This window comes from Saimiri boliviensis, chromosome 12, assembly GCF_048565385.1.
Source record: "Saimiri boliviensis isolate mSaiBol1 chromosome 12, mSaiBol1.pri, whole genome shotgun sequence".
NCBI lineage: Eukaryota > Metazoa > Chordata > Mammalia > Primates > Cebidae > Saimiri > Saimiri boliviensis.
This window is the reverse complement of record NC_133460.1, coordinates 109,083,960-109,110,315: the sequence shown is the minus strand read 5'-3', so window position 1 is coordinate 109,110,315 and position 26,356 is coordinate 109,083,960. Positions and strand designations below refer to the sequence as shown.

The following is a 26,356-nucleotide window of genomic DNA, read 5'->3' as shown; positions in this document are numbered from 1 at the left end:
TCAACCTGGGTTTTGTTTAATTAGATCTTGGTTGCCCAAACAAACAAAATATATATATATTTATAAATTTGACTCCAAAGAAAAACAGGTCAAAACAAAATGCCACGCTGTGTATGCTCTGGAAAAACCACAAAGTTCATAGAGTTAAGGTATTACTATCCACTCAATCAAGACGTTTATGTCTGTCACCTAGCCACGTATAATCTTTGAAAAGGACTATATTCTATCTTGGGACAATAATTATGGCTCTTTAATAGTTTAAGAGCATAATATAGCATTGATTTACCAAAAATTTTGGCCTTTAATAGCCAATCTATGAAAACCATTTAAAGTCCCATTCCTGTCGGTAGCCTAGGAAATGGAACCATCTATAATTCTTTCCCACAGGGAAGAAAGATGCACCTATCACACTATGAGGTCAGGGTTATAGATAATAAATAAATAAATAAATAGAGCGCTCAGGGGAAACACCACTCACCACAACACACGGTAGAAGCTACATACTGAGCGTGTGCTCTCTGGACAATGCTGGCTGCAGTGCAGACTGCAGTGGCTACATGCTTTTCCCTCTTAACAATTCTCTTTGGCTTCTTCAATTGGGAGGGCAGATTTTGCTTAACAGGCAACTAGAACAGGATCTCTGCCCACTAAACAATTATCCCTATACATAAAGTTACTACAGATGCTATGTAATTGGAGTGCTAACATTTTCTAAAACCTCGATTAACTAATTATTGACCAAAATGAAAGCAAAAGAAACCATATAGTCAATTTTTAAGAAAACATTAACCACTTGAAACGGTAACATTTACATTATATCAAAAATTCATTTATAGGGAATCATACTACAAAAATAATTTTTTCTTGCAAGATTTAGCATGCAGCAAAAATGATCTTTTCATCCTGGGAACACCTCTTTACTGAGTTTTCAGAGGGGAGAAGAACTAAAGACATGATAGTTTCGTGGGCATTTTTCTATTTTTAGTATCATTCTGGCAGCAAATTTGAGGTTGTACACATTTCATTATCAACTAAACAAAACAAGAAGCGAGCAAATACTTTAAGGTTTTCACAGCCTTTTCATCACAGGGAAGAAAAAAAATACATGTGAGTATGTCTTCTTTCCAAATTCCTGGCCACATCAATCGTCTGGAAAGTGCTTATCAGGACACCAAGTATTTCTGTGTTCCTGAGATAGGTCTGAAATTTTTACCCAGTATTGAATGTATACCTGAAGTGGTCAAATAATACTCCTTATAAAAATTTTTCTACCTAAGATTATAGTTTTAATTTTAAATAAGAATGGCCACAATTCAACATGCAAAAGTTCTCAGACTATACACTGAGAAATTCTTCATACAATGCATTTACCACCTTATTGCAATTTTAAAATTCTGTAGTGAATTGGTATTCCCAATCTGCCTAAGCTAAGGCATGCCCTTCTAACAAAATTTGCTTAGAGCAGAGGTGATAAAAGGAAGAATCCAAAGACCCTTTGGCCTGGCAATTTGGGAGTTAGCACACTGCTGCTGGAGTCCAAGTGAGCAAATTTCACACAATTCATTTAGTCACAAGTGGGCTTGCTACTCCCTTTTCATCCAGGAAAATGCTACTCTGGAATTAGAACCCTCATTTTAAGGTATTCTTCCAAACAAATAAATATCTACATATTGAAAGGGGGCATATCAGAAAACTTAAAGACACAATAACCAAAACCAAAACCCTCTTCAAAACAAATAAACGATGTCTATTTAGTTCACTCTAAAACATTCTTATCTTTTCTTGCGGTTTGTTCCTAAAAGATTTGATTTTATTGGGCACAAGAGGAACTAAATTATTAAAAGCTTATTTTTATGTTTTGCTGTGGATAATTTATACAAAACATTTCCAGATCTCTGAGACTTAACATTAGATGGATCTTTTAAGGTGAAAGTAGAATGCCAGGTTCTATTGAAATAATATCTCAGAGGAACAAAGAGTCATCTGCCATGTGCTTTTTCTAAGTGCCCATGCTGGAAAAAAATTTCTCAATATGAAGATGCTGGTACGACTTTTCCTATTACACAATTTCTTTCACAACCACATGCGTTACATTTATAGACAGATTTACAATTTGAAAGGACAAAAAGTTCTGTCTTAATAATAAAATTAGTTTTTTTTTTTTTTTTTACAAACTAGTCCAACCAAAGTTCTCTGTCCCTTCAAGCAGCAGAGGCGTTCTCTCCATTCGGTGCGTGTGGTCCAGGAAAACACTTCCGAGCAGATTCTGCCCGATCTGGTTCAGTCCATGATGTAGACTCTGCTTGGAGCACCACACTAAGTTTAGGGTCATTACAGATCCGATGCCTTGATCAGCTGCTTTTTTTTTCTTCTCATTCATCTTCGTCATCCTCATCTTCCTCTCCATCAGACAGGGATGTACAGGGCCGGATCTGTCGGTATCGGTCAAGCCATTTTTCTACCATTTGAGTAACCAGGGGGTGATTTCGCCGCCGAGAGCTCTTTTGCATGGCAACCAGAACTCCCCCCTCTGTCACACAGCAGTCCAGCCACTCCCTGAGCAGTTTTTCTTGCTGTTCCTCGTTACCTAGCTTTTGGAGGAATATGAAGACAAAAGGAAAATCATACAACAGATCAAAGACTTGGTAGGAATGTTACATGATATGCTAACTAATGAAAAGGCCAAAGTAATCAACTTTTCACACGGTTTCAACCTCTTAGAAATTTTATGATTAAAGTCTAGTTTGCTCTGGTTACACTTAAAAAGACATCAATGGGAAAATTTTCAGAAAACACTAAAGAGCACACTAGAGGGTAATTTATTGGATAAAATAACAAAAAGCAAATGTCCTAGTAAACTGATCCTGGCAAGCCACAGCTTCAAACATATGACAAGGTAAGTTCACTCAGTCAATTATGTACAGGGTGAAATTATACAAGTTATGGTCTATGAACTTTTTTTTCTTCATGTTGTGATTATAAACGTTTTATAATAATTACTAGTATATTAAATAAAAGACCAATACTTTTATAAGAATGCTGGCTTTCTGAAAGAGCGTTGTTTTGTACATTCTCACCAGCTCCCTCACCAGCTCCCATCTGGTCTAACACCCTTTCACTCCCCTGCATGTACAATACCTTTACCTGGTATTCCTGCTCCTGCCACTGCACGAGAGCCCCAAATGTTCCTCTTCTGGGTAAGCTGGCCACTGGCTTGCCACATTATCCGGAGTAAAACCCAAAGCCTTAAAAGGCCTTCAATGGCCGGGCGCGGTGGCTCAAGCCTGTAATCCCAGCACTTTGGGAGGCCGAGGTGGGTGGATCACGAGGTCAGGAGATCGAGACCATCCTGGTCAACATGGTGAAACCCCATCTCTACTAAAAATACAAAACATTAGCTGGGCATGGTGGCACGTGCCTGTAATCCCAGCTACTCAGGACGCTGAGGCAGGAGAATTGCTTGAACCCAGGAGGCGGAGGTTGCGGTGAGCCGAGATCGTGCCATTGCACTCCAGCCTGGGTAACAAGAGCAAAACTCCGTCTCAAAAAAAAAAAAAAAAAAAGGCCTTCAATGAACTCCACCCCACCCTTATCATCTCTGACCTCTTCTCCCTCCCCTAGCCCCTACTCTCTCTCTGTTGCCTGACCCTTTTAAACTGGGCTTGCAATTCTTAGAACTCTGCTCTCAGACAAAAAGTCACTTCTCATTCCCTCATCTTTACTTTTTCTTAACACCCATCACCACCTGAGGGAAGTTCCTTAAGTTCCTTGATGTCTCCCCATACAGCAGTTTTGAAAAGGTCAAAAGTACAGCTGATATCTTAAGAAATTACTACCATCACATTCAGAAATTAAGTGGTAGTGCAGATAAAACCACACCTGAAAGCCACTTCAGGCTGTTTCTGGTACAAGGTACTAGAAACATGCTGCTTACCTCCTGAGCAGAAAGAAAGTGCACATGGAGTAGCTTCCTTTCACTGTCAACCAGAGGCAAAAATGTGATGGTGACATCATCATCAGTATTCAGATTAGCACCAGCACCTCGGTTGCCATAACCGTCATTTTCCATGGCAACCAAAGCAGAAAAGTGGCCCCTCGTATACCCCAGAGCAATCGGACTTTTCCAGCAAAAACTCTGTTCCCACAACAAAGGCAGATAAACACCTGGAAAAAGAGGGAAGAAAATCCCAACAGTCACAGGAAGAAAGAGCTGCTCCCTCCCTCACTGCCCTTGTTCACATTCCTGTCTACTGCTCCTTCCTAGCATCTGAGCCACTCTGATCCTGCTCACCAGTTAATACTTAAACATGTGGCTCATTAGAAGAGATTTGTAAAATGCTCCTGAATAATGGCTTACCTTGAAACCGAGTATATCCTAAAGTTTCTCCCCGGAAACTCTTATAATATTTTACTCCATAAACTATAATTGGTCGTCTAAGAATATGTGCCAGTACAAAAATGTGTGTCTGCTCCAAGCTTGCTCCAGGCTATACAAAACAAAACAAAAATTTAAAACATTTATTACCACTCCTGGAAAACTGATGTGTAAAAAACAGTACTACCTCCCCTTCAGTACACTATCACAGTTTAAGAAAAAAAAATTGTCAAAGCAGCATTTGATTCCTCAAATAATAAATCCAATAAAACTGTAAAGGAAATCTACAAAGGCCACATATGAATATCATTCGCCATCCAAACTCACAAATTATATACACATGCATACATATTCTGAAATAACCCTCTCCACCCAGCCTCACTACCATCCAATCTCAGGAACCAGAGATTCAGATAGCTAAGGATGCTTTATAATCACCTTCTGGTTAAGTTACTGTGAAAGCACTACCTACAACAAAGTCCTCCTGAAACGAAAAAGCGAGCTTGTTTCATGCAAACGTAAATACCAAATATTAAATGGGTCCATCCTCAAGCTACAATCCATGGTGTGAGGTACATATCTCATATAAATCAACCACTGTGAATCCTGCCCAAATGGCCCAAAGACCAGGTACCTCCTTCTCTAAGTTCAAATGAATCATAGTGCTTTGTGGAAAGAAAATGAATAGTTATAAATATACATTTGTAGGCCGGGCACGGTGGCTCAAGCCTGTAATCCCAGCACTTTGGGAGGCCGAAGCGGGTGGATCACGAGGTCAAGAGATCGAGACCATCCTGGTCAACATGGTGAAACCCCGTCTCTACTAAAAATACAAAAAAATTAGCTGGGCATGGTGGCACGTGCCTGTAATCCCAGCTACTCAGGAGGCTGAGGCAGGAGAATTGCCTGAACCCAGGAGGCGGAGGTTGCGGTGAGCCGAGATCGCGCCATTGCACTCCAGCCTGGGCAACAAGAGCGAAACTCCGTCTCAAAAAAAATAAAATAGCCGGGCGCAGTGGCTCAAGCCTCTATCTAATCCCAGCACTTTGGGAGGCCGAGGCGGGTGGATCACGATGTCGAGAGATCGAGACCATCCTGGTCAACAAGGTGAAACCCCGTCTCTACTAAAAATACAAAAAATTAGCTGGGCATGGTTGTGCGTGCCTGTAATCCCAGCTACTCAGGAGGCTGAGGCAGGAGAATTGCCTGAACCCAGGAGGCGGAGGTTGCGGTGAGCCGAGATGGCGCCATTGCACTCCAGCCTGGGTAACAAGAACGAAACTCTGTCTCAAAAAAAAATAATAATAAATAAAAAATTTTTAAAAATTAAAAAATAAAAATAAAATAAAATAAAAAAATTAAAAAAATAAATATACATTTGTACTTTACAGTTTGGTATACTGAAGTGCTTCACAAAACCAAGCATGAAACCAAGAGTCTAAGGGACAAGCCTATATGGTTCCATGTTACAAGAAGCCTTCATTAATAAAAAGGTGTTAGCAAACCTGGAAAAATTCATTCCCACATGAATGGAAAGCAATCCCAAGACTATCTACTGTGTGTGACCTTTAGATGGTTTTTCATCATTCGACATAAAAACGCACATTATTATCCCTGTTATGCAGTGAGGACTTGCTATGGTCAATTGTACTTGCTATGGTATTTATTTGATACATAACTAGAACCCAAGCTGACTGATAGAGAGTCAGGCATTCTTTTCTTTGTACCCACATTGCCTCCAACATGGTTTGCTCAAATACATCAATTTAGAATACATGGTTTACTCTTCTCACAGAAGCAACAAAACTTGAAGCATCCTCACCTGACTAGCAAGAGAGAGTATAAATGCCCAGTCTTCTTGCCACTGTTCTTCTCTCAAGGAAAAATGTAAACCAAAGCTCTGAGAATACCATGATTCCCAATCTTTCCAGCGTGTATAAAACCTAAAAAAACAAGATAGTAAAAAAATAAGCCTTCTTATAGAAATATAAAACACTTATATAGATATAAAACTTCTTATATAGATACAAAACATTTAAAGTTCCGAGCATTTTTATTTAATGTAGTCTTTAAGCAGTTTGCAAAGCAATTAATCATTTTATTTTGCCTGGGTGATAACAGATTTTTCAAATGAAAAATGCCTCCCTCTTCCACTAGCAGATACCTTATAACATCCTTTGACATCTTTTGCCAGAATTTAATTTACCAACAACCAAATTTTCAAACTTCAAATACTAACAATGAGACCGGTTATCTTCAACTGTTTACAGTTAGTTTACACCAAAAAAAAAAAAAAACTCATCTGAAATGTTGGATACAAGACACTACATTTCTCTATCACTATATAGAGTATATCACCTGCAATCACTTGTATAAACAATAGATGGGAAATATTCCATGTCTTCATAATATCAAGATCAATAATTTTTCTCTGATGATCACCTAACGATTCAAAAACAACCAAAAAAAACCCCACTGCAATGACAGAAAACATTCCTTCTTTATGCTTAACCTGAATCACTGAAAACAACATCGATTCTTTGTCTATTATGTGTAAAAATTAAATTCAGAAATAATTATGCTAGTAATTATGTTTCACTGTCTTATAAAAACAAGCCAACTAAGACCTCTAAAATGAAGACAGATCTTTAATCTGTTTATAACATCACATTTCTCTTCTATACATCTGAAATCTACGTAAAAGAAACAAAAGACAAGGAAATCTGTTGTGTTGTTAAAAAGTTCCAGCATATTAAAGTTAAACGTGAACAGGTGTGGTAGCTCACACCTGTAAAATTATAGTACTTTGGGAGGCTGAAGAAGGAGAACTGTCTGAGGCCCAGAATTCAAAAACCTGGCCAACATAGTGAGACCTCATCTCTCTTTAAAAAAAAAAAAAAAAAAGTTAAATGTGTTGGTGTCACATGTAACTTTACAGTAATTTAATGAAGGGCTCCTTAGAAAATAAATATATTTTCTTTTCTTTTTTTTGAGACGAAGTTTCACTCTTGTTACCCAGGCTGGAGTGCAATGGCGCGATCTCGGCTCACCACAACCTCCGCCTCCTGGGTTCAGGCAATTCTCCTGCCTCAGCCTCCTGAGTAGCTGGGATTACAGGCACGCGCCACCATGCCCAGCTAATGTTTTGTATTTTTAGTAGAGACGGGGTTTCACTATGTTGACCAGGATGGTCTCGATCTCTTGACCTCGTGATCCACCCGCCTCGGCCTCCCAAAGTGCTGGGATTACAGGCGTGAGCCACCGTGCCCGGCCTAATAAATATATTTTGTAAGAAATTAAAATATAATGTTCCAGGGGTTTAACTCAGTTGATTTTAAAACATTTTTCATACTCCAGGTAACTGAGGATGTTTAATCATAATTCCAAATGTTTTAAAATTAAAATACGTATATTCCTCTTTTACAATAGCTAAGATAGACAGAAATGTGTTTGAATACTTCGACAACAGTGATGAAATACGTTGTTTTGAAAAGTTCAAGGAGAAATATCAAACATAAATTGTAAACATAGTGAAAGTGGTATGCAGTTCAGAAGTTTCTTGGTTAGTGCCTAAAATCATTTTATAAATAAGACAGCTAAGTTAGCCAGAAATTCAATGGTGATGGCACTCAAAACTCTTCAAAGACCACTGAAGAAGACAGTGCAATAAAAGTTTTTCTTTCTTTCCTTCTTTCTTTCTTGATTGACTGAGGAGTTTCACTCTGTCACCCAGGCTGGAATGCAGTGGCATGATCTTGGCTCACTGCAATCTCCACCTCCCGGGTTCAAGCGATTCTCTTGCCTCAGCCTCCTGAGCAGCTGGGACTACAGGCGTGTGCCACCAAGTCCGGCTAATTTTTGTATTTTTTAGTAGAAACGGGTTTTCACCATATTGAACAGGCTGGTCTCGAACTCCTGACCTCATGATCCACTTGCCTCAGCCTCCCAAAAGTGCTGGGATTGCAAGCGTGAACCACCATGCCCGGCCTAAAATATACTTTAAATTAAACATGTTAAAATTTTCATCCTCATCACTCTAAGACCTAAACTCTGAAACTACCAGGGTCTCCATAAAACAGACAAGCAAACCAAATCCAGCAATATATGACCAAATGGTACAGGAATACAAGTTTGGTTTCACATTCAAAATTCAATTCCATGTTCATGGATTGGAAGGCTCAACATTGTCAAGCTGGCAATACCACCACCACCCCAATTAATACACAGATTCGATGCAATCCCAATCCAAATCCCAGCTGTTTTTACAAAAACTGATGAGCTGGATCCTAAAATTTATATGGAAATCCAAAGGACTTAAAATAGTCAAAACTATCTTGAACTATAAACCATCAGGCAAAGCTCCACAGTGGCAGGAACTGTGGAGGTGGTGCCAAGCACCACACCGTTCTGAGACACCTGTCCATATCCCAGCCCCAGGTGCTCACTCCTGAAGCATCTTTTGAGAGTGAGGACTACGAACTAAAAGTTCTGCTGCAATAACTCTTACCAGTGGTTATTGTTAACAGCCTGTAAACAGCCTAGTTCCTTCTTACTCTAGTAGCCACTCCCTATCCAGCCTATTTACTACATCATACTATTTCTCCCCCACCACCTTTTTCCTTTTTCCTTTTTTTTTTTTCTTGTTAGCCTGTGGTCACCTAGGCTGGAGTGCAGTGGCATGATCTTGGCTCACTGCAGCCTTGACCTTCCAGGCTCAAACGATCCTTCCACCTCTGCCTCCCAAGTAGCTGGAACTACAGGCACAACTACCACGCCTGGCTAAATTTTGTATTTTATGGTAGACAGGGTTTTGCTATGTTGCCCAAGCTGGTCTTAAACTCCTAGGCTCAAGAGATCCGCCCACAATCTCCCTATCTCTGTGCTAGACTTTTGGGACCTCAAGTGACTCACAACCATCTGGGAATTCCAGTCCTGATACAAACATGAGTGACAACTCAGACTCTTATGATCGCCCACAGCCAGCTCTAAGGAACAAGTGGGCATAAACCCCAAAGCAATTCTACTCACCACAAATTTTTTAAAAAAATTTTTAAAAGGCCAGGTGCAGTAGCTCACGCCTGTAATCTCAGCACTTTCAGAGGCTAAGGCAGGAGGAACGCTTGAGCCCAGAAGTTCAAGACCAGGCTGGGCAATATAGTGAGACCTCATCTCTACAGAAAAATTTAAAAATTAGCTACATGTGGTAGCACACTCCTGTAGTCCCAGCTACTCCTACGAGGCTGAGGTGGGAGGATCACCTGAGCCGAGGAGGTGGAGGATGCAGTAAGCCAAGATCATGCCCCAGCACTCCAGCCTGAGTGACAGAGCAAGACCCTTTCTCGAAAAACAAACAAAAACAACAACAACAAAAACCCTCACAACTAAAAAAAAAAACGACACCACCTCTAAAATTCACAATGTACTTTCAGCCTTTCAACAGATCAGGAAATTTTCAAAGAAAAGGCCAGGTGCAGTGGCTCACACCTATAATCCTAGCACTTTGGGAAGCCAAGGCGGGCGGACGGACTGCCTGAGCTCAGGAGTTCAAAGACCGGCCTGGGCAACATGGCAAAACCCCATTTCCACTAAAAATACAAAAAAATTAAAGGGGAATGGTGACACCATCTGTAACCCCGGCTACTCGGGAGGCTGAGGCATGAAAATTGTTTGAACCCGGGAGGCAGAGGTTGCAGTAAGCCAAGATCGTGCCACTGTACACTGGCCTGGGTGACAGAGTATGACTCTGCCTCCAAAAAAAAAAAAAATCCCAGAAAATTACCGCCAAAGAACAGATTACAGGATTCCTTTTTAGAGGGTACCTGCAAAATGGTAGTTTTACCACAGTTCAAACCTGGCTTTCCATCTTACAGGGCAGAGTCATCACCAAAACTTCAAGGCAGACCTGTGAAACAACAATGCCAAGAACCCACTGTCTTAGGAACCAAACCATGATCATCCTCTTAACACAGGCAGGCCCATAGCAGTGGACAAGTAAATCAGCAGCAGGAAGCTGCTTGGTGACCACAAGATCTGATCAAGGGGGCCAGACAGAGCACTGACCAGCATCAGGTTTACCTAGCCCGATGAACCCACTTCAAGCTACCAGACATCTACAACAGCCATCTCCACTAACAGGCACAAAAGCCCTCTCTCCTGGACAATGACTAATTGACTGAACCATCTACCTGAGTGACACATTCATTCTTCAGCTTTATTATACATCCAATCAGGTTACCATCCAGAAAGCTATTTTATTTCTCTAATGTGCCCACAAATTGTTACTCTATTACGTTATGCTTTTTTCTCCTCGAGTCTCACTCTGTCACCCAGGCTGGAGTGCTGTGGCACAATCTTGGCTCACTGCAACCTCCTCCTCCTGGATTTAAGCAATTCTCATATCTCAGCTTCCCTAACAGCTGGGATTACAGGCATAAGCCAACCTGCCTGGCTAATTTTTATATTTTTAGTAGAGACAGGGTTTCACCAAGTTGGCCAGCTTGGTCTTGAACTCCTGCCCTCAAATGATCTGCCTGCCTCAGCCTCCCAAAGCACTGGGACTGCAGGCATGAGCCACACACCCAGCCACACTGTGTTATGCTTTAATCTACAATTTTGCTCTCAAGAAAGTAATTTATAGGCCAGGCTCAGTGGCTCATGCCTATAATCCCAGCACTTTGGGAGGCCGAGGTGGGCAGACTGGCTGAGATCAGGAGTTTCAGACCAGCCTGGCCAATATGGTAAAACCCCGTCTCTACTAAAAATACAAAAAATTAGCCAGGCAGGGTGGTGCACGCCTGTAGTCCCAGCTACTTGGGAGGCTGAGGCAGGAGAATCACTTGAGCCTGGGAGGTGGAGGTTACAGTGAGCCAAGATCATGCCGCTGTACTCCAGTCTGGGCGACACAGCAAGACTTCATCTCAAAGAAAGGGGAACGGAGAGGGGAGGAGAGGGGAGGAGGGGGGGGAGGGAGGAGAGGAGGAGGGAAAGGGGAGGGAGACAAAAAGAAAAGAAGAAAAAGTAACTTACACTGTTCTCATTTCCAAATTCTAGAGAGTACTTTCATTCAGTAATATAAGTACTTCCTGAATACCTACTGTATGTCAGGCTATTCTAAGTACTGGATCTTCCAAAACAAAACAAAACAAAATCCCTGTTCTCATGAACTTTATAATGGTGTTTATGTAAGCCCTAAATACTGAAAAGAAAATTTACAACTGTTAAGTGCTCAAAAATGACATAAAGGGCCAGGCACAGTGGCTCACACCTGTAATCCCACCACTTTGGGAGGCTGTTAAGTCTCAAAAATGACATAAAGGGCCAGGCATGGTGGATCACTTGAGGTCAGGAGTTTGAGACCAGCTTGGCCAACATGGCTAAACCTCATCTATACTAAAACTACAAAAATCAGCTGGACATGGTGGCAGGCACCGGTAATTCCATCTACTTGGGACACTGAGGCAGGAGAATTGCTTGAACCTGGGAAGGCAGAAGCTGCAGCGAGCCATCACACCACTGCACTCCAGCCTGGACAACAGAGCAAAAAATAAAAATAAAAAGACATAAAGATACTAGGGTAATAAAGTTCTCTAGAGTAGGGTTTTTAGCATTATTTGTAAGCATTCAATTAGATAAAGGAGAAAAAACACATTTTGACACCAATATAGGGAAAACTACGACTTTTTAAATGGCTTCTGCTAGTTACTAACTTCAACAACAGGCAATTCAGCCTCTTTGAGCCTTATAAAATAACTAAATGAGGCCGGGCGCGGTGGCTCAAGCCTGTAATCCCAGCACTTTGGGAGGCCGAGGCGGGTGGATCACGAGGTCAAGAGATCGAGACCAGCCTGGTCAACATGGTGAAACCCCGTCTCTACTAAAAATACAAAAAATCAGCTGGGCATGGTGGCGTGTGCCTGTAATCCCAGCTACTCAGGAGGCTGAGGCAGGAGAATTGCCTGAACCCAGGAGGCGGAGGTTGCGGTGAGCCGAGATCGTGCCACTGCACTCCAGCCTGGGTTAACAAGAGCGAAACTCCGTCTCAAAAAAAAAAAATAAATAAATAACTAAATGAGATAATGTTCAAAGAACCAAGAAAATGCCACGGAAGTCAAATAACTGTAAAGACTGAACTATCCATTCACAAAAACAGTGATTTTTCCAGTGTCTGGATGCAGGTAAAATGTATCTATATAAAGAACACTTTGAGACAACTGAAGAAATGTGATTAGGAACCGTTAGATAACTGAATCAATGTTGAATTACTCAGATGTAGTAATGGGGATGTGGGTGAGTAGGAGAATATTCTTGTTCTGGAAAGATACATGTTGATATTTTGAAGGGTAAAGCATCATCATATCTACAATGGACTAATCCAAGAGTCTTTCTGTATGGTGACACAGAGCAGATGTGGCAAAATGTTAACAACTGCTCAACTGAATGAAGAAAATACTGGGATCCATTGCACTGAATTTCTTTAAAATTGTATGAGTTTGAAAATTTACAAAATAAAAAATGTGATCTTAAGACTCCCTCAGGAAGGAAAAAAACTTACAACACAATGTCAAGATAATCTCTTAGTTGAACACAAATATTAAGTAAGGCTGGGTGCGGCAGCTCAGGCCTGTCATCCCAGCACTTTGGGAGCCTCAGGCAGGCGGATCACTTGAGATCAGGATATCAAAGCCAGCCTGGGCAACATGGCAAAACTCCATCTCTACCAAAAATAGATAAAAATAGCCAGGCATGGTGATGAGCACTTGTAGTTCCAGCTAATCAGGGGGCTAAGGTGGAAGGATGGCTTGAGCACAGGAGTTGAAGGATGCAGTGAGCCAAGATTCCACCACTGCACTCCAGCCCAGCAACTGGCCAGACCCTGTCTCCATCGATGGATCAGTCAATCAATCAATCCTTAAAAAGATGAGGACAAGGTCTTATCAATACTTACAGCTACTATAACTTGAAATGCTGCATTTGAAATTTCAAATACACTGCTTCTGTTTTATAGAAACAATAAATGCTTGCATTTTAAAGCTTCAAATGTTTCTATTTTAAAGTTTAGCAAAAAAAGGTACAAAAACCATTGATTCTTGCTTTTATCGTGTTTCTTGAGGGAAAAACAAAAACCACGTACATGTTCAACATATTTTAATGTCCAAAATGAACTGTTTTTCCTCTAGTTTCCATATAAGATATAACTGAAGTGAAAAGTATTCCACGACTACAAGGAAACGATCCAGCAAACGCACTCCTGGTTTGAAACAGGGAAGAATGCCAGCTCACCAATGTGAACAGTCATGCAGGCTGTCATGCAGGGCTTTCCGAAGCACCGAGTCCTTGTCGTAAATGCCCCAGGTAGCTTGTAGTACCGAATCAAGTAGGCAGTCTCCTGCAGTCCGGTTCCAAAGTGCATATAGTCGACTGTCCAAACGTGTAGCCAATTCCAAGGACCAATTAATAATTGGAGATTCTTCTTCCAATTCTGTACGATGAATTTAAATACATGTTCATTTCCATACCTATGTCATTAGAGAATATTCACGGGGAGAAGAACCTATTTTCTAGATATAAAATGGTTTATATGTAATTTACCAATAAACACCTAAATAAAACCGAACAATTGAAATACAAACTTTTGAGTACTGGAAACATCTTCTGCTCTAGAATAATTTAATCAACTTTTAAATTCTTTATAGTATGATTTTCTAAAAAGCGTTTAATATAGAAATACACATTCTGGAACAGGAGGCGGAAACCCAGGTTTTGAAATTTTTATCATCTTTATTTGTGCACTCTATGACAGTGAATAATACAATGTAACACTGAAATTCAGGACTCTGTATCTTTAAACTAGCCGGGCGAAGTGGCTCATGCCTGTAATCTTAGCACTTTGGGAGGCTGAGGTGGGTGTACCGCCTGAGCTCAGGAGTTCAAGACCAGCCTGGGCAACATGGTGAAATCCCATCTCTACTAAAATACAAAAAATTAGCCGGGCATAGCGGGATGCACCTGAAGTCTTAGTTACTCAGGAGGTTGAGCCAGAAGAATTACTAGAACCCAGGAGGCGGAGGTTTCGGTGAGCCAAGATCGCACCACTGTACTCCAGCCTGAGTAACAGAGCGAGACTCCGTCTCAAATCAATCAGTCAGTCAATAAACAAACAAACAAACAAACCAAGCTGACCATACACCAAACTATACCATATCTTGCTAAACAATTACCTTTTACTTGATCAGAAAAAGGTAAATTGTACTCATTAATTCCATGCTTACCTTTTTGAACGTCTCTATCAAGCACCTCATCGAATAATTTTTCTTGGACTGTTGGAGGCAAATCTTCAATATCTACAAATAAAAAGTCGACTTAAAAGATCTTTTGTTTCATAACTTATATTTGATATTAGCATTTACTAGTAACTTCCTCTAAAATAACTCCCTTTCCATCAAAGGTTATCAGATAGCTTTTTCTTAATATACAAGTAGAACGTGAGTTATGTAAAATATTTCTTTTCTGGGCCAGGCGCAGTGACTCGCACCTATAATTTCAGCACTTTGGGAGGCTGAGGCCAGCAGAATGCTTGAACTCAGGATTCTGAGACCTGCCTGGGCAACACGGCAAAACCCTGTCTCTACAAAAAATATACAAAATGAATCAGATGAGGTGGGAGACACCTGAGGTTACAGCTACTCAGAAGGCTATGGTGAGAGAACTGCTTGAGCCTGGCGAGGTCAAGGCTACAATGAGCCACAATCTTGCCACTGCACTGCAGCCTGGGTAGTAGAGTAAGACTCCATTTCAAAAAAAAAAAAAAAAATCTGATCATTCTGGAGTAAGCTTAAATAGAGAATGAGTGCATTTCAAATGAAATTTTCTCCAATTTCAGAAAACTTAATTACTATTTCCTACAATTTGTAAACGCCCATTTACGTCAGAATATAAAAATTAAAACCACTCAGATCTAGGCTGAGTAACACTGTAACATCTCTACAAAAAATTTTTAAATTAGCCAGGCGTTGGGGGCATACACCTACAGTCCTAGCTACTCAGGAGGCCAAGCTAGGAGGATCACTTGAGCCCAGAAGAAGTTGGAGGATGCAGTGTGCTATCATCATGCCACTGCACTCCAGCCTCGGCAACAGAGCAAGACTCTATTTCAATTTTAAAAATTAAAAAAAAAAAAACAGATCTCAGATGAAAGATTTTAGAAACTTTTGGTGTTCGGTGCTAACCAAACACCAACTGACAAAATGCCAAACATCAATGCCGACTGACAAAAAGCATTCTGAAAGCCATCTTCAAATGTCAACGAATTGAAACATGAAAAGTTGCTTCACAAACACAGCAGAAATAAATACAATGAGTAAAAAAAGGGATGACACGTTCAAAAGAATGGAGTATGTTCAACTGAAATATCGTAACTCTACCCATCAAAAGCTCATGTTCTAAACCCATTTCTTAATACCAGGTTATCAATATATCTAATTTCAAAATAACATACAACCATGAAAAGGGTAAAATTTTTCAAAGGAGATTTTTTAAAAGATATTCTAAAATAAAACCAAAGAGAAAATAAAAGAGTAAAACAGATTTTCAAAAAATAATCTGAGGTCCACAAAGAAATCCATTACTATCAACTGCTGTATTCCTCTCAGATAACTAAAGAATTTACTAACACACAGCCTTCTATATGGTCCCTTCCAGCATAAACAAGACAGTCAAGTAATTTAAAATGCACATATAGTAGCTATGTTATGTGCCTTCTAACAAAAACATTTTTAACCCATATACACAAATATAACTATAATAAAATGAAAAATTCTTTTTACATTAGATTTTGGAGTTACCTGCTGGCAACGTAAATGTTACAAGGTCAGTCAGAAAATAGCAAGCAAAATCCCCCTTTCTCTGATGAAGAGAGGCAGCGATCTCTCTCCGGATTTGTTCTGTCAGTTCAGGACACACCATTGCTGGAATACACTTTGCTGCTTGTTGAGATACCTTAAATACAAAACAAACTTTCCTCTCATCTCATGTATTATAAATGGAAGCAGAAAATAACAGTATTTCAAAGAAATCAGCAAAATTCCCCAATAATTCAAGGTTTTATTTAATCTTAAAATACACTGGGTATTATTTCCTTATCAATGAAAGTATGTATCAGCACAACTTTTCAAAAAGTCATAAAAATATTTTAACTTCTGATTCAGTCTTTCTATTTAAGAATTTATGGCAAGGAAATAACTCAAAAGATGCACATAAAAATTCATAGAAAAGGGTGTTGTCCATAGACATATCACAGGAAGAGGGAGGACAGAAAACCTAAGTAGACTAACCATCATGTACGCAATAAAAATATCTTTAGAAGCAGAGAATCACAGCTCACAGAGAAAGAAAACTGCAAACATTCTTCTCCTACAAGTTTCAAGTACCCCAGTTTGGACTTAAAAAAAAAAAAGCATGGTATTTAAAGGGTTACTTCCCACTGCCCTCAAGCCTTTTCTTCCTCTCCATTTGTTAACACTCTGAGTTTTTTAAAAACCATTTGGCATCTTCAAGTTTAAACACAGACTGCCAACATCTGAAGCTCGGCCTGACAGGAGTGAGATGGGAGCACTACTGCACAGGCCTCTAAAGCAAGAAACAACAAACCAAGGAAGACTAGAACTTTCTTCCTTTATTTTTTTTTCTTTTTAAAATGCTAAATAGCAACAAATGTTGCAAAGATTTAATTTAACCTTATATTTCAGTCATATCCAGTTTGTGAAGCTAAATAAAACTACTTACACAAAATTCTAAAATCACAGTTGAGCATCTGTGAAAATACAACGAGGCCAAGCACAGTGGCTCATGCCTGTAATCCCACCAACTCTGGGAGGCTGAGGCAAGTGGATTGCCTCAACTCAGCAGATCGTGACCACCCTGGCCAACATGACGAAACTTTATTTCTACTAAAAATACTACTACAAAAATTAGCTGGAAGTGGTGGAGTACACCTGTAGTCTCAGCTACTTGGGAGGCAGAGGCATGAGAATAGCTTGAACCCAGGAGGAGAAGTTGAAGTGAGCCGAGATCGTGCCACAGCACTCCAGCCTGGGCAACAGAGTGAGACTCTGCCTCAAAAAAAAGAAAAAGAATACGGTGCAAACCCAGAGTGAGCCTGTTCCCAGACATCACCAACCTGGACAACCATCCCAAGGGTAAGTGGGGTCTGAAGAGCAACAGGTCTTTCAGCTGCTGCTGCTTCTTCTCAAAGAGTAAGGTTTACTGATAATGTTACCTACATTATATACGTGGACAACTGCAACTGCCATTAAAAGAAATACTGTTTAAAAACTCTGAATACCCAACACAGTCACCTGACTCCCTATTTTAAAACTCCAGCCTAGCCCAGTGGCTCACACCTGTAATCCCAGCACTGTGTGAGGCCAAAGCAGGAGGATCACTTGAGTTCTGGAATTCAAGGCCAGCCTGGACAAAATAATGACACTCTGCCTCTATCCAAAAAGAAAAAAAAAAAAACATTTATATACATACACGCACATATGCTAGGCATGGTGGCATACACGGTAGTCCCAGCTACTGGGGGGCTGAGAGGTGGGAGGATCACTTGAGCCAGGGAGATCAAGACTGCAGTGAGCCGTGATCACACCCCTGGGCAACAGAGGGAAACCTTGTCTCAAAGGAAAAGAAAGAAAAGACCAGCCTGGCCAACATAGCAAAACCCCATCTCTACTAAAAAATACAAAAATTAGCTGGGTATGGTAGCACATGCCTATAGTCCTAGCTATTCGGGAGGCTGAGGCAGGAGAATCACTTAAACCTGGGAAGTAGAGGTTGCAATGAGCCGACATCACACCATTGCACTCCAGCCTGGGTGACAGAATGAGACTTCATTTCAAAAGAAAAATTTTTAAAAAACTCCTACATGAAAATTCAGTTATACTAGACTTTATTGGCCACAATTATCATTAACCATTAAAATTCTCACTACATCTTAAACTACATGAGCCCAACCATTAGTCAACGCTCAAACACAGAAAATCAAATTATGTATTTTCAGACTATAATTGACTATTTCTCAAGTAACACAGTTAAAATGGATCCCCAAAGTAAATTCAAAAATTGCCTATTCCAATCAGCTAGCCCTCAGGCCCTTTCCAAAAACCTAGAAAGACCTTTCGAAAAACCACCTGGACTGGACCCTGAATACCACAAACATTCTAAAATAAACCTAGTCTCCAAACAACCCTTTCCACCACCATCTTTAAGCAAGATGTGCCCATGAAGCCTGCCACTCACCTCACCTTTTCAACTTTATGGTTCTCAACCATCTCTGTAGGCTGAGGGTTCTTAATTTAGGGTCCATGATCTTGGGAATGGTCCGTGAACTTTAACGGGAATTTCATTTTAATTCAATTTAAATCCATTTTCCCCAACTTTCTGCCTACATTAAAATGTATTTTCTTACATATCACAAATTTAATTTAGTATTTTGGTAACTATTACTTCAATACAACTGATTTCCTGTGTAATCTTATTTACTTCTTATTTTATGTATTTAAAAACATTATTTTGGGAAGGAGTCCATAACTTTCACGAGACTACCAACGGGGTCCATGACACAGACATGGACATACATATCCCCCAATTCTAATGTTCTCCTGTTCTCACTGTAAAAGAACTTGGCTGAGCATTCTCTCTGACACACCCCCTTAGTCTAGACTTAGTCCAGACTCCCCCACTTCTATTCTCCCTACTGGCCCCTTTAATTCTGACCTTTGGAGAATTTACTTCATGGAGACTGAATCCATTACCAATTTTTCTCTTTGCCTGGAACAAACCCTCTCCACCTCTCCCACACTGTTCTCCAGGGTTGCTCTACATGGCCCACCAAATATAGCAAAAGTAATGGTAGGTTGCTTCCTAAATCCATTTATAAAAGATACTGCAGGTATCAAAGACACTGGATCACTCTCTTGCACTCTGTGCCTCTCTTGGATCACCTGCTGGAGGTGAAACCAGACGCCGTATCATGAGCATCCCTGTAGATAGGTCTGAATGCCAAGGAACTGAAGCCTCCTGCCAAAAGCCACATGAGTGGGCTTACGAACAGATCCCTGAGCCCCGGTTGAGTCTTTTGGCAACTACAGCCTTGGACCACTTGACTGCAACCTCATGACACTAAAAGCCAAAACTATTCAGCTAAGCAGTTCCTGGATGCTAACCCTCACAAATTCTGTAAGTTAACATACGTTTCTTGTCTCAGCCGCTAAGTTTCCAGGTAATCTGTGATACTGCAGTAAATATACTGCTGTTCTATTATCATCCCACTGTTAGTCCTCAGATTGTTTTCAGGAGCTCAATGGCTCATGACAGCCCCACTAATACCCTGTAATAATCTACCTACCTGAGGGGAGCCCCTAAAGATTTTCACCCTAGTTCATAGCCACCTTCTTTATCCTGGGTTCCTGTTACCACTAGCAAAGTACAACTCCACACTGACAGCCCTTCCAGTATACAACACACAACACGACTAGGCACCACAACACTTCTGCAGCCAGGCCTTCGACACTAGAAAAACTCCCTCCAACTCTTCCATCTCATGTTCCAAAACTTGGATCCCCTTACCTGAAAAGTGCCCTTCTCCCTTATACTCAGCAAGCCTGCACTTTTGTTTTCATCATAGCCTTCAGTCTCTCAAGCCCCCCACCCCAGCTTCAATAGAATCTTACCAAACTGCACATGATGGTTAGCTACTACAATCATGTTTCCATCTAACCTTCAAATGTGTTAATCTCTATAAATTGCCCTCTAATGGTTCGAATTTGCCAAATAATGGCATATTTGAATAAACAAATATGCAAACATATATACAAAAGATGTATACTGACAAAATTTGAATCTACAACTAATATGACTCTCTGCATTTTTACTCTATTTCTCTTGTCATTAAAAAATATTACCCAGGCCAGGCGCAGTGGTTCATGGCTGTAATCCCTGCACTTTGGGAAGCTGAGGCGGGCAGTTCATCCGTCAGGAGTTTGAGACCAGCCTGGCCAACATGGTGAAACCCCATCTTTCAAAAAATACAAAATTAGCCAGGCATGGTGGTGTGTACCTATACTCCCAACTACTTGGGAGGCCGACACAGGAGAATCACTTGAACCCAGGAGGCAGTGGGGGCAGTGAGCCAAGATCACGCCACTACACTACAGCTTGGGCAACAGAGCGAGACTCCGTCTTAAAAAATAAAAATTTAAAATTACCTGGATAATACAGTCACATCGCCAATAATTCATATGAAATATCTATCATTTGTAGTATGTACCTGGTTATCTAAGCCAGAAACCATTAGGTCCACAGTGTATCTTCCCATATCCAATCAATCTACTTCTTCAGACTGAGGGCCTGTCTGAGTCTCTCCAACTGCCTTTCCATTTCTATGGCTACTACCCTACTGGCAGAGTTCTTGCCAGCACCTCTGCAACCCTTCCTAACCCTCTCCAGTGTGCAGCAGCCAAAACACAATCTGCTCTGCTCACTCCCCTACACCTGCACATAACACCATTCAGTGCCCTAGGAATACTCTTCAAATTCCTTGACACAGAAGATCCATCATAATCTAGCCTCTGCTTATCTTTCACACTTACCTTCTCTCTGCTCTCAATCACCATCTTAGCCATGCTAAGTTACCTGCAAGTCCCTGGATTCACCACAAATTCCACCATCTCTGCCCCCTGTAAAAATGCTTTCCTCAACCTCCCTTCTTTCCCTCATCCACTTCATGTGACTAACTCCTAACTCCTCCCCTTCAAAATGTAGCAAAAACATTACCTGCTATAAGAAAGAAGACAAGCCGGGCGCGGTGGCTCACGCCTGTAATCCCAGCACTTTGGGAGGCCGAGGCGGGTGGATCACAAGGTCCAGAGATCGAGACCATCCTGGTCAACATGGTGAAACCCCGTCTCTACTAAAAATACAAAAAATTAGCTGGGCATGGTGGCACGTGCCTGTAATCCCAGCTACTCAGGAGGCTGAGGCAGGAGAATTGCCTGAACCCGGGAGGCGGAGGTTGCGGAGAGCCGAGATCGCGCCATTGCACTCCAGCCTGGGTAACAAGAGCGAAACTCCATCTCAAAAAAAAAAAAAAAAAAAAAGAAAAGAAAAAGAAAGAAGACAAGACACCTTTCAAAACTCTTTGTGTACTGCCATAGCACTTGGCATTTACAACTACCAGGGCACATGCTGCACACAGTTACCTGTTCATTTCTCTACTTTTCTGGAGATTCGACGAAGGAAGAGCCAATGTCTTTACAATTCTATCCCTCTCAGCCCAGTGCATGGCACATAGTAAGTACTCAAGAAATATTTGTTAACTGAATGACTGACGAATGAATGACAGATACATCCCAGGCTTGTTTGAACCAAATATGTAAGTCAAAACATTGCTGTGACTATTTAAATATTTGGAAGTATATACCCTTAAAATTATACACTGTTGAAGTCTCTTAAGTTTAATGTTATTTTTTAAAGGGGGTAAAAGAATTCAAAACATTTTAAAACTGCTTGAAGAAACATTATAAAATCAAAAATGAAATATAAAGAACAGATTTCCTTACTATAAAAGAACATTTAACCAAAATACCACACTCACCTCTGTAAGCAATATTGCTAGCATATCCTGCCTCTGAAAACGTATAGCCAAGTGTACAAGAGTATAGCCAACGTCAAAGGCCGAAGGACGGTTCAGCAAGCGTACTTCATCTGCGGTGAGCTGGCGTGCAATGTCTCCTCCTGATGACTTGTATGCTTCTATGGCAGCTAAATCACCTTCTACAACCCCTGAAACAAGCAGCAAGACAGAAAAACATTTAATTATAATTTTCTTCAAAGAGCACAAACCTGAAGCAATCACTCCAAACTCTTTAAGTGTTTCTGTGCCTCCCGGATCCTGACGCAGCACTTAAATGTCCTAAAGAATAAGGAATATTAGTTTTTTCCATTCCCTTTAAAAATTTTCCTTCCAGAACTAGAACTGCCTAGACACTTACCATCAGTGCAGGCTCCACGCTCTGGTGGGATTTAGAGGAACTGTTAGGCTGTATGAACTGGATTAAAGATCGATAATCTAGTACAAGAAACCATACATCACAAGAGACACTGAGCCCCTGGTTCTGGTCCTGCATTCATTCTGACTCCACAGAAACCAAGGAGACAGGGATATGCTTCTGGCTGGTGTTGAGCTCCTCCTTCCCCTTAACACTGCATTCTTAAAACAAATGTTGAGGCTTCCACACTGCTCTTTAGCTTTGGAACAACTCAGAGCAACTGAAACCATCTTCGCTGTAAGTAAACATTGGCAACATTTTGATTTCAGACTCTCTTAAAGCCAAGTCTTCCTTAAACCCATTAAGAATTATTAATAAAGTAAAAATTGAACTAGATGATTTCAAAGAAAATATGCTAAAATAAAACATTACAATTCAGTTATAATAGGAGGAAAACACAATTATCACTTCTACCCAAATCTGTAACGAACATTCCATTACCACTGAACCATTCTTTTTTTTTTTTTGAGACTGAGTTTCACTCTTGTTACCCAGGCTGGAATGCAATGGCGCGATCTCGGCTCACCGCAACCTCTGCCTCCTGGGTTCAGGCAATTCTCCTGCCGCAGCCTCCTGAGTAGCTGGGATTACAGGCACGCGCCACCATGCCCAGCTAATTTTTTGTATTTTTAGTAGAGACGGGGTTTCACCATGTTGACCAGGATGGTCTCGATCTCTTGACCTCATGATCCACCCGTCTCGGCCTCCCAAAGTGCTGGGATTACAGGCTTGAGCCACCGCGCCTGGCCACCACTGAACCATTCTATTAATCTCAACACAAATTAATGTTAGGTAAAGATAGTAATACTATCTACTAAGCAGTCTGGAAAGTACAGGTATTAATCAGTCTTGGGGGGGAAAAAGTGTAGATTAGTTTCCAGTTTACCACAAATTGTGTTTAAAACAATTTTTAAAAAATTATTTGTGGGACCAAATACTTTTAAGTGTTTCCTAAGTTACATCAAGACAAATGTGTTTGCTGGGCAGAATAATACTACTAGGTAAAAATATTCTTAGTCTATTATTTTAATTGCCATCTTGAATTAGGATTTAGGTAAGACATTTCTTAAAATAAAACAGATTGGTAAAATGCAACAATTTCCTACCATTAGTAAAGATAACAAGGCTTCAAAGTAATTCCTACATTTACTGAATCCTCATGATATACAGAACACCAAAACAGGCAATATGAGAAATACAAAGACAGTGAAAACGTGACTCCAATATTCAAAACAGTCCTTTTTAAATTACATTTGTGAGCCATAAAAGGCCAGCTTCAAAAGTTTTCAAACCTTATGGTCATATGTCCTTTCTGCAAATTTAGAACCTCTCCTCCAAAAAATGACCCCCTGCCCCCAACACAGACATATACATTCTTCAGGCTGAAAACCCATGATATTAAGAATGCCTTCTTATAGGAATTCTTATCTTCAAAGGTTGATGATATATTCCTCACTATGTATATACAAGTTCAGCTACAAATGCCCTGTCTCCATCCATCTTATCCTTCTAAGGAATAGTGCCCTAGAGAAGTCAGGGCTAAAGCTTAATCAAGGATGGCATGAGATAAGGGCTATAAATCTTTCCAAAAGGGCAAGCCTTTAAAATAGACCAGAATGTGCTACTTGAACTAAAAACAAATCTATGGTTGAAGAGTTTTCTATTTCCAATTACTATGTTCAAATACAAAAAAAACTCTAAAACTTCTGCTTAACTTATTTAATGAACAATTAAGTATAATCTGATAGGGCCCATAACTTTTCAGATAATTCAGTGCAGTTTATTTAAGACAGCATACCCATGCCATCTCCTTTTACTTTACAGCATTTCCGTATGAAGGCAATGACTTTTCCCTTCAGTCCTATCAAAGCCCTTAACTATTTTCAGGTATATGTAGCAAGCAATGCACCTTTTATAGTCCTCAGTTTTAACCTAAAAATACACCTACTTATAAAACGTTTTGTATTACATAAAAAATGTTCCAATCACTTCCAAAAAAACAACCAAAGAGTCTGATCAATTTACCTGAAAAAGCAAAGAGGAAGATCTGTACAATTTGTCTGTGTGTGTGTGTGTGTGTGTGTGTGTGTGTGTGTGTGTGTGTATGTATGCATTTATGTAGGTGTTTATGTAAGTTCATGTTTATCTTTTATTTCCCAAAGACTAAGAAAAGGTAATCTAAAGCTAAGCATCAAATAACTTCCTTCTTTGGCTTGAAGTAGGGGAGGTCTTCAAACCACTTTATTATTTTTACCTAACTCACCATAGAGCTGAAATCTAGAAATAATCTCATTTTAGAAATTCTTAAGATTTCCTCACTAATGTCTCTGAGAGATTTCTATAATTAGAAGTTAATGAGCACAGGGCGGTGGGGGGGGCAGTGGTGCAGACTAAATAGCACAACAAAATTAGCAAAATGTACTTTGGAACTATAATGTACAATAGTATCACCCATTCTGCTTTTATTAAGTGCTTTTAAAAAATATATCCAGAACTTTAAATGTTGACTTGCATGGTATGTGAATTATATATCAATAAAGCTGATACACGCAAACACAACTAGGATTTCTATTTGACATAATACAACATTAACAAAAACACTTAATTACTCCCTACAACTCCGTGCTCTATATTAAACTGCAAATGGGCTTCCTGCCCATTCCCCAACATGGAGGATGTACAGAAGATTGGAATAGACTATTGTCAGTTCTTGACAACACAAAATCCTCCCAATTTCCCAGAGCATGAAAAACATACATCACTTAAGTATAGGTAAAAAATAATATTTAAAACAAATTTTATTATCTACTGTTTGGAAATATGTAATTTCATTCTTTTCATTAAGCATAATTACAAGCTTACAGTCTCAGTGACCAGTAAATTTTCAGCTACAAAGATTAGTGAATTTATTACAAATCAAACTTCACGAAAATATCGCTGAACTGCCCCCATTTTTGCTGTCTTTATTGCACACTGCTCAAAGAGAACTTCAGGCAGTTTAGACAGTTACTTCATAGACGGTTACTTCATACAGCAGAAACACTTTTGCTATAGACATGCTGTTTAATAGAATTTGGCCCATACATAGAATTTACAGTTTTAGCCACCACATATTTTCTACTTAGGGAGCAGGGAAAAACCATCATAATACATGCAAAAAAAACAAAAACAAAAACTTACAATTATGAAATATCTGAGTTCTTCATATAATTATATTTTGGGCACCTGTTAATGTCAGGGGATAAAAAGAAAGTAGAAATAAGGTAGAAGAGTTGGTAGACAGGAAGAGACAATAAATAAATGCAAGTGTTAAAAACCTCACTTTATAGGACAAAGGCCAGGAAAAAAAATTAAAAGTTCCAAGAGAAGATAACATATTACTTACATCTCACAATGCCTCCAAAAATAATTGAAGCTTTTTTTTTTTTTTGATGGAGTCTCGCTCTGTTACCCAGGCTGGAGTGCAGTGGCGTGATCTCGGCTCACTGCAACCTCCACTTCCCAGGTTCAAGCAAGTCTTCTGTCCCAGCCTCCTAACTTGTAACTACAGGCGCACGCCACCACATCCAGCTAATTTTTGTATTTTTAGTAAAGACAGGGGGTTTCACTATATTGGTCAGGCTGATCTCGAACTCCTGACCTCAGGTGATCCACCTACCTCGGCCTCCCAAAGTGCTAGGATTACAGGCATGAGCCACAGCACCCAGCCGAAGCATCTTTCTCTTAATACTTTTTTTTTTAAAATTTAACAAACGTGTATTACGCCTTCTGTCCCTTCCTTCTTCATGTTATGAAGGCAAATAAAAGGACAGCTAAAGCCACTCTGAGATTAACTTTATAAAACTAATCTGCAGTATCATCATACATTCAAAATTGA

General features: G+C 40.1%; 1 protein-coding gene across 6 annotated transcripts in view; it reads right to left on the bottom strand.

The window, feature by feature from the left end:
* The window catches only part of ZRANB1 (zinc finger RANBP2-type containing 1), a 70,949-nt gene continuing 44,593 nt past the window's right edge, over positions 1-26,356 (bottom strand). For all 6 annotated transcript variants that reach the window (XM_074383060.1, XM_039465003.2, XM_039465004.2 and 3 more), the window contains 8 exons: positions 22,026-22,213; positions 16,216-16,369; positions 14,644-14,715; positions 13,655-13,853; positions 6,198-6,318; positions 4,358-4,487; positions 3,935-4,164; positions 1-2,591 (listed from right to left, as the gene is read on the bottom strand). In XM_074383060.1, coding sequence (XP_074239161.1) covers positions 2,373-2,591; positions 3,935-4,164; positions 4,358-4,487; positions 6,198-6,318; positions 13,655-13,853; positions 14,644-14,715; positions 16,216-16,369; positions 22,026-22,213 — 1,313 coding nt within the window. In that variant the 3' untranslated portion in view covers positions 1-2,372. The remainder of the gene's footprint in view (positions 2,592-3,934; positions 4,165-4,357; positions 4,488-6,197; positions 6,319-13,654; positions 13,854-14,643; positions 14,716-16,215; positions 16,370-22,025; positions 22,214-26,356) is intronic.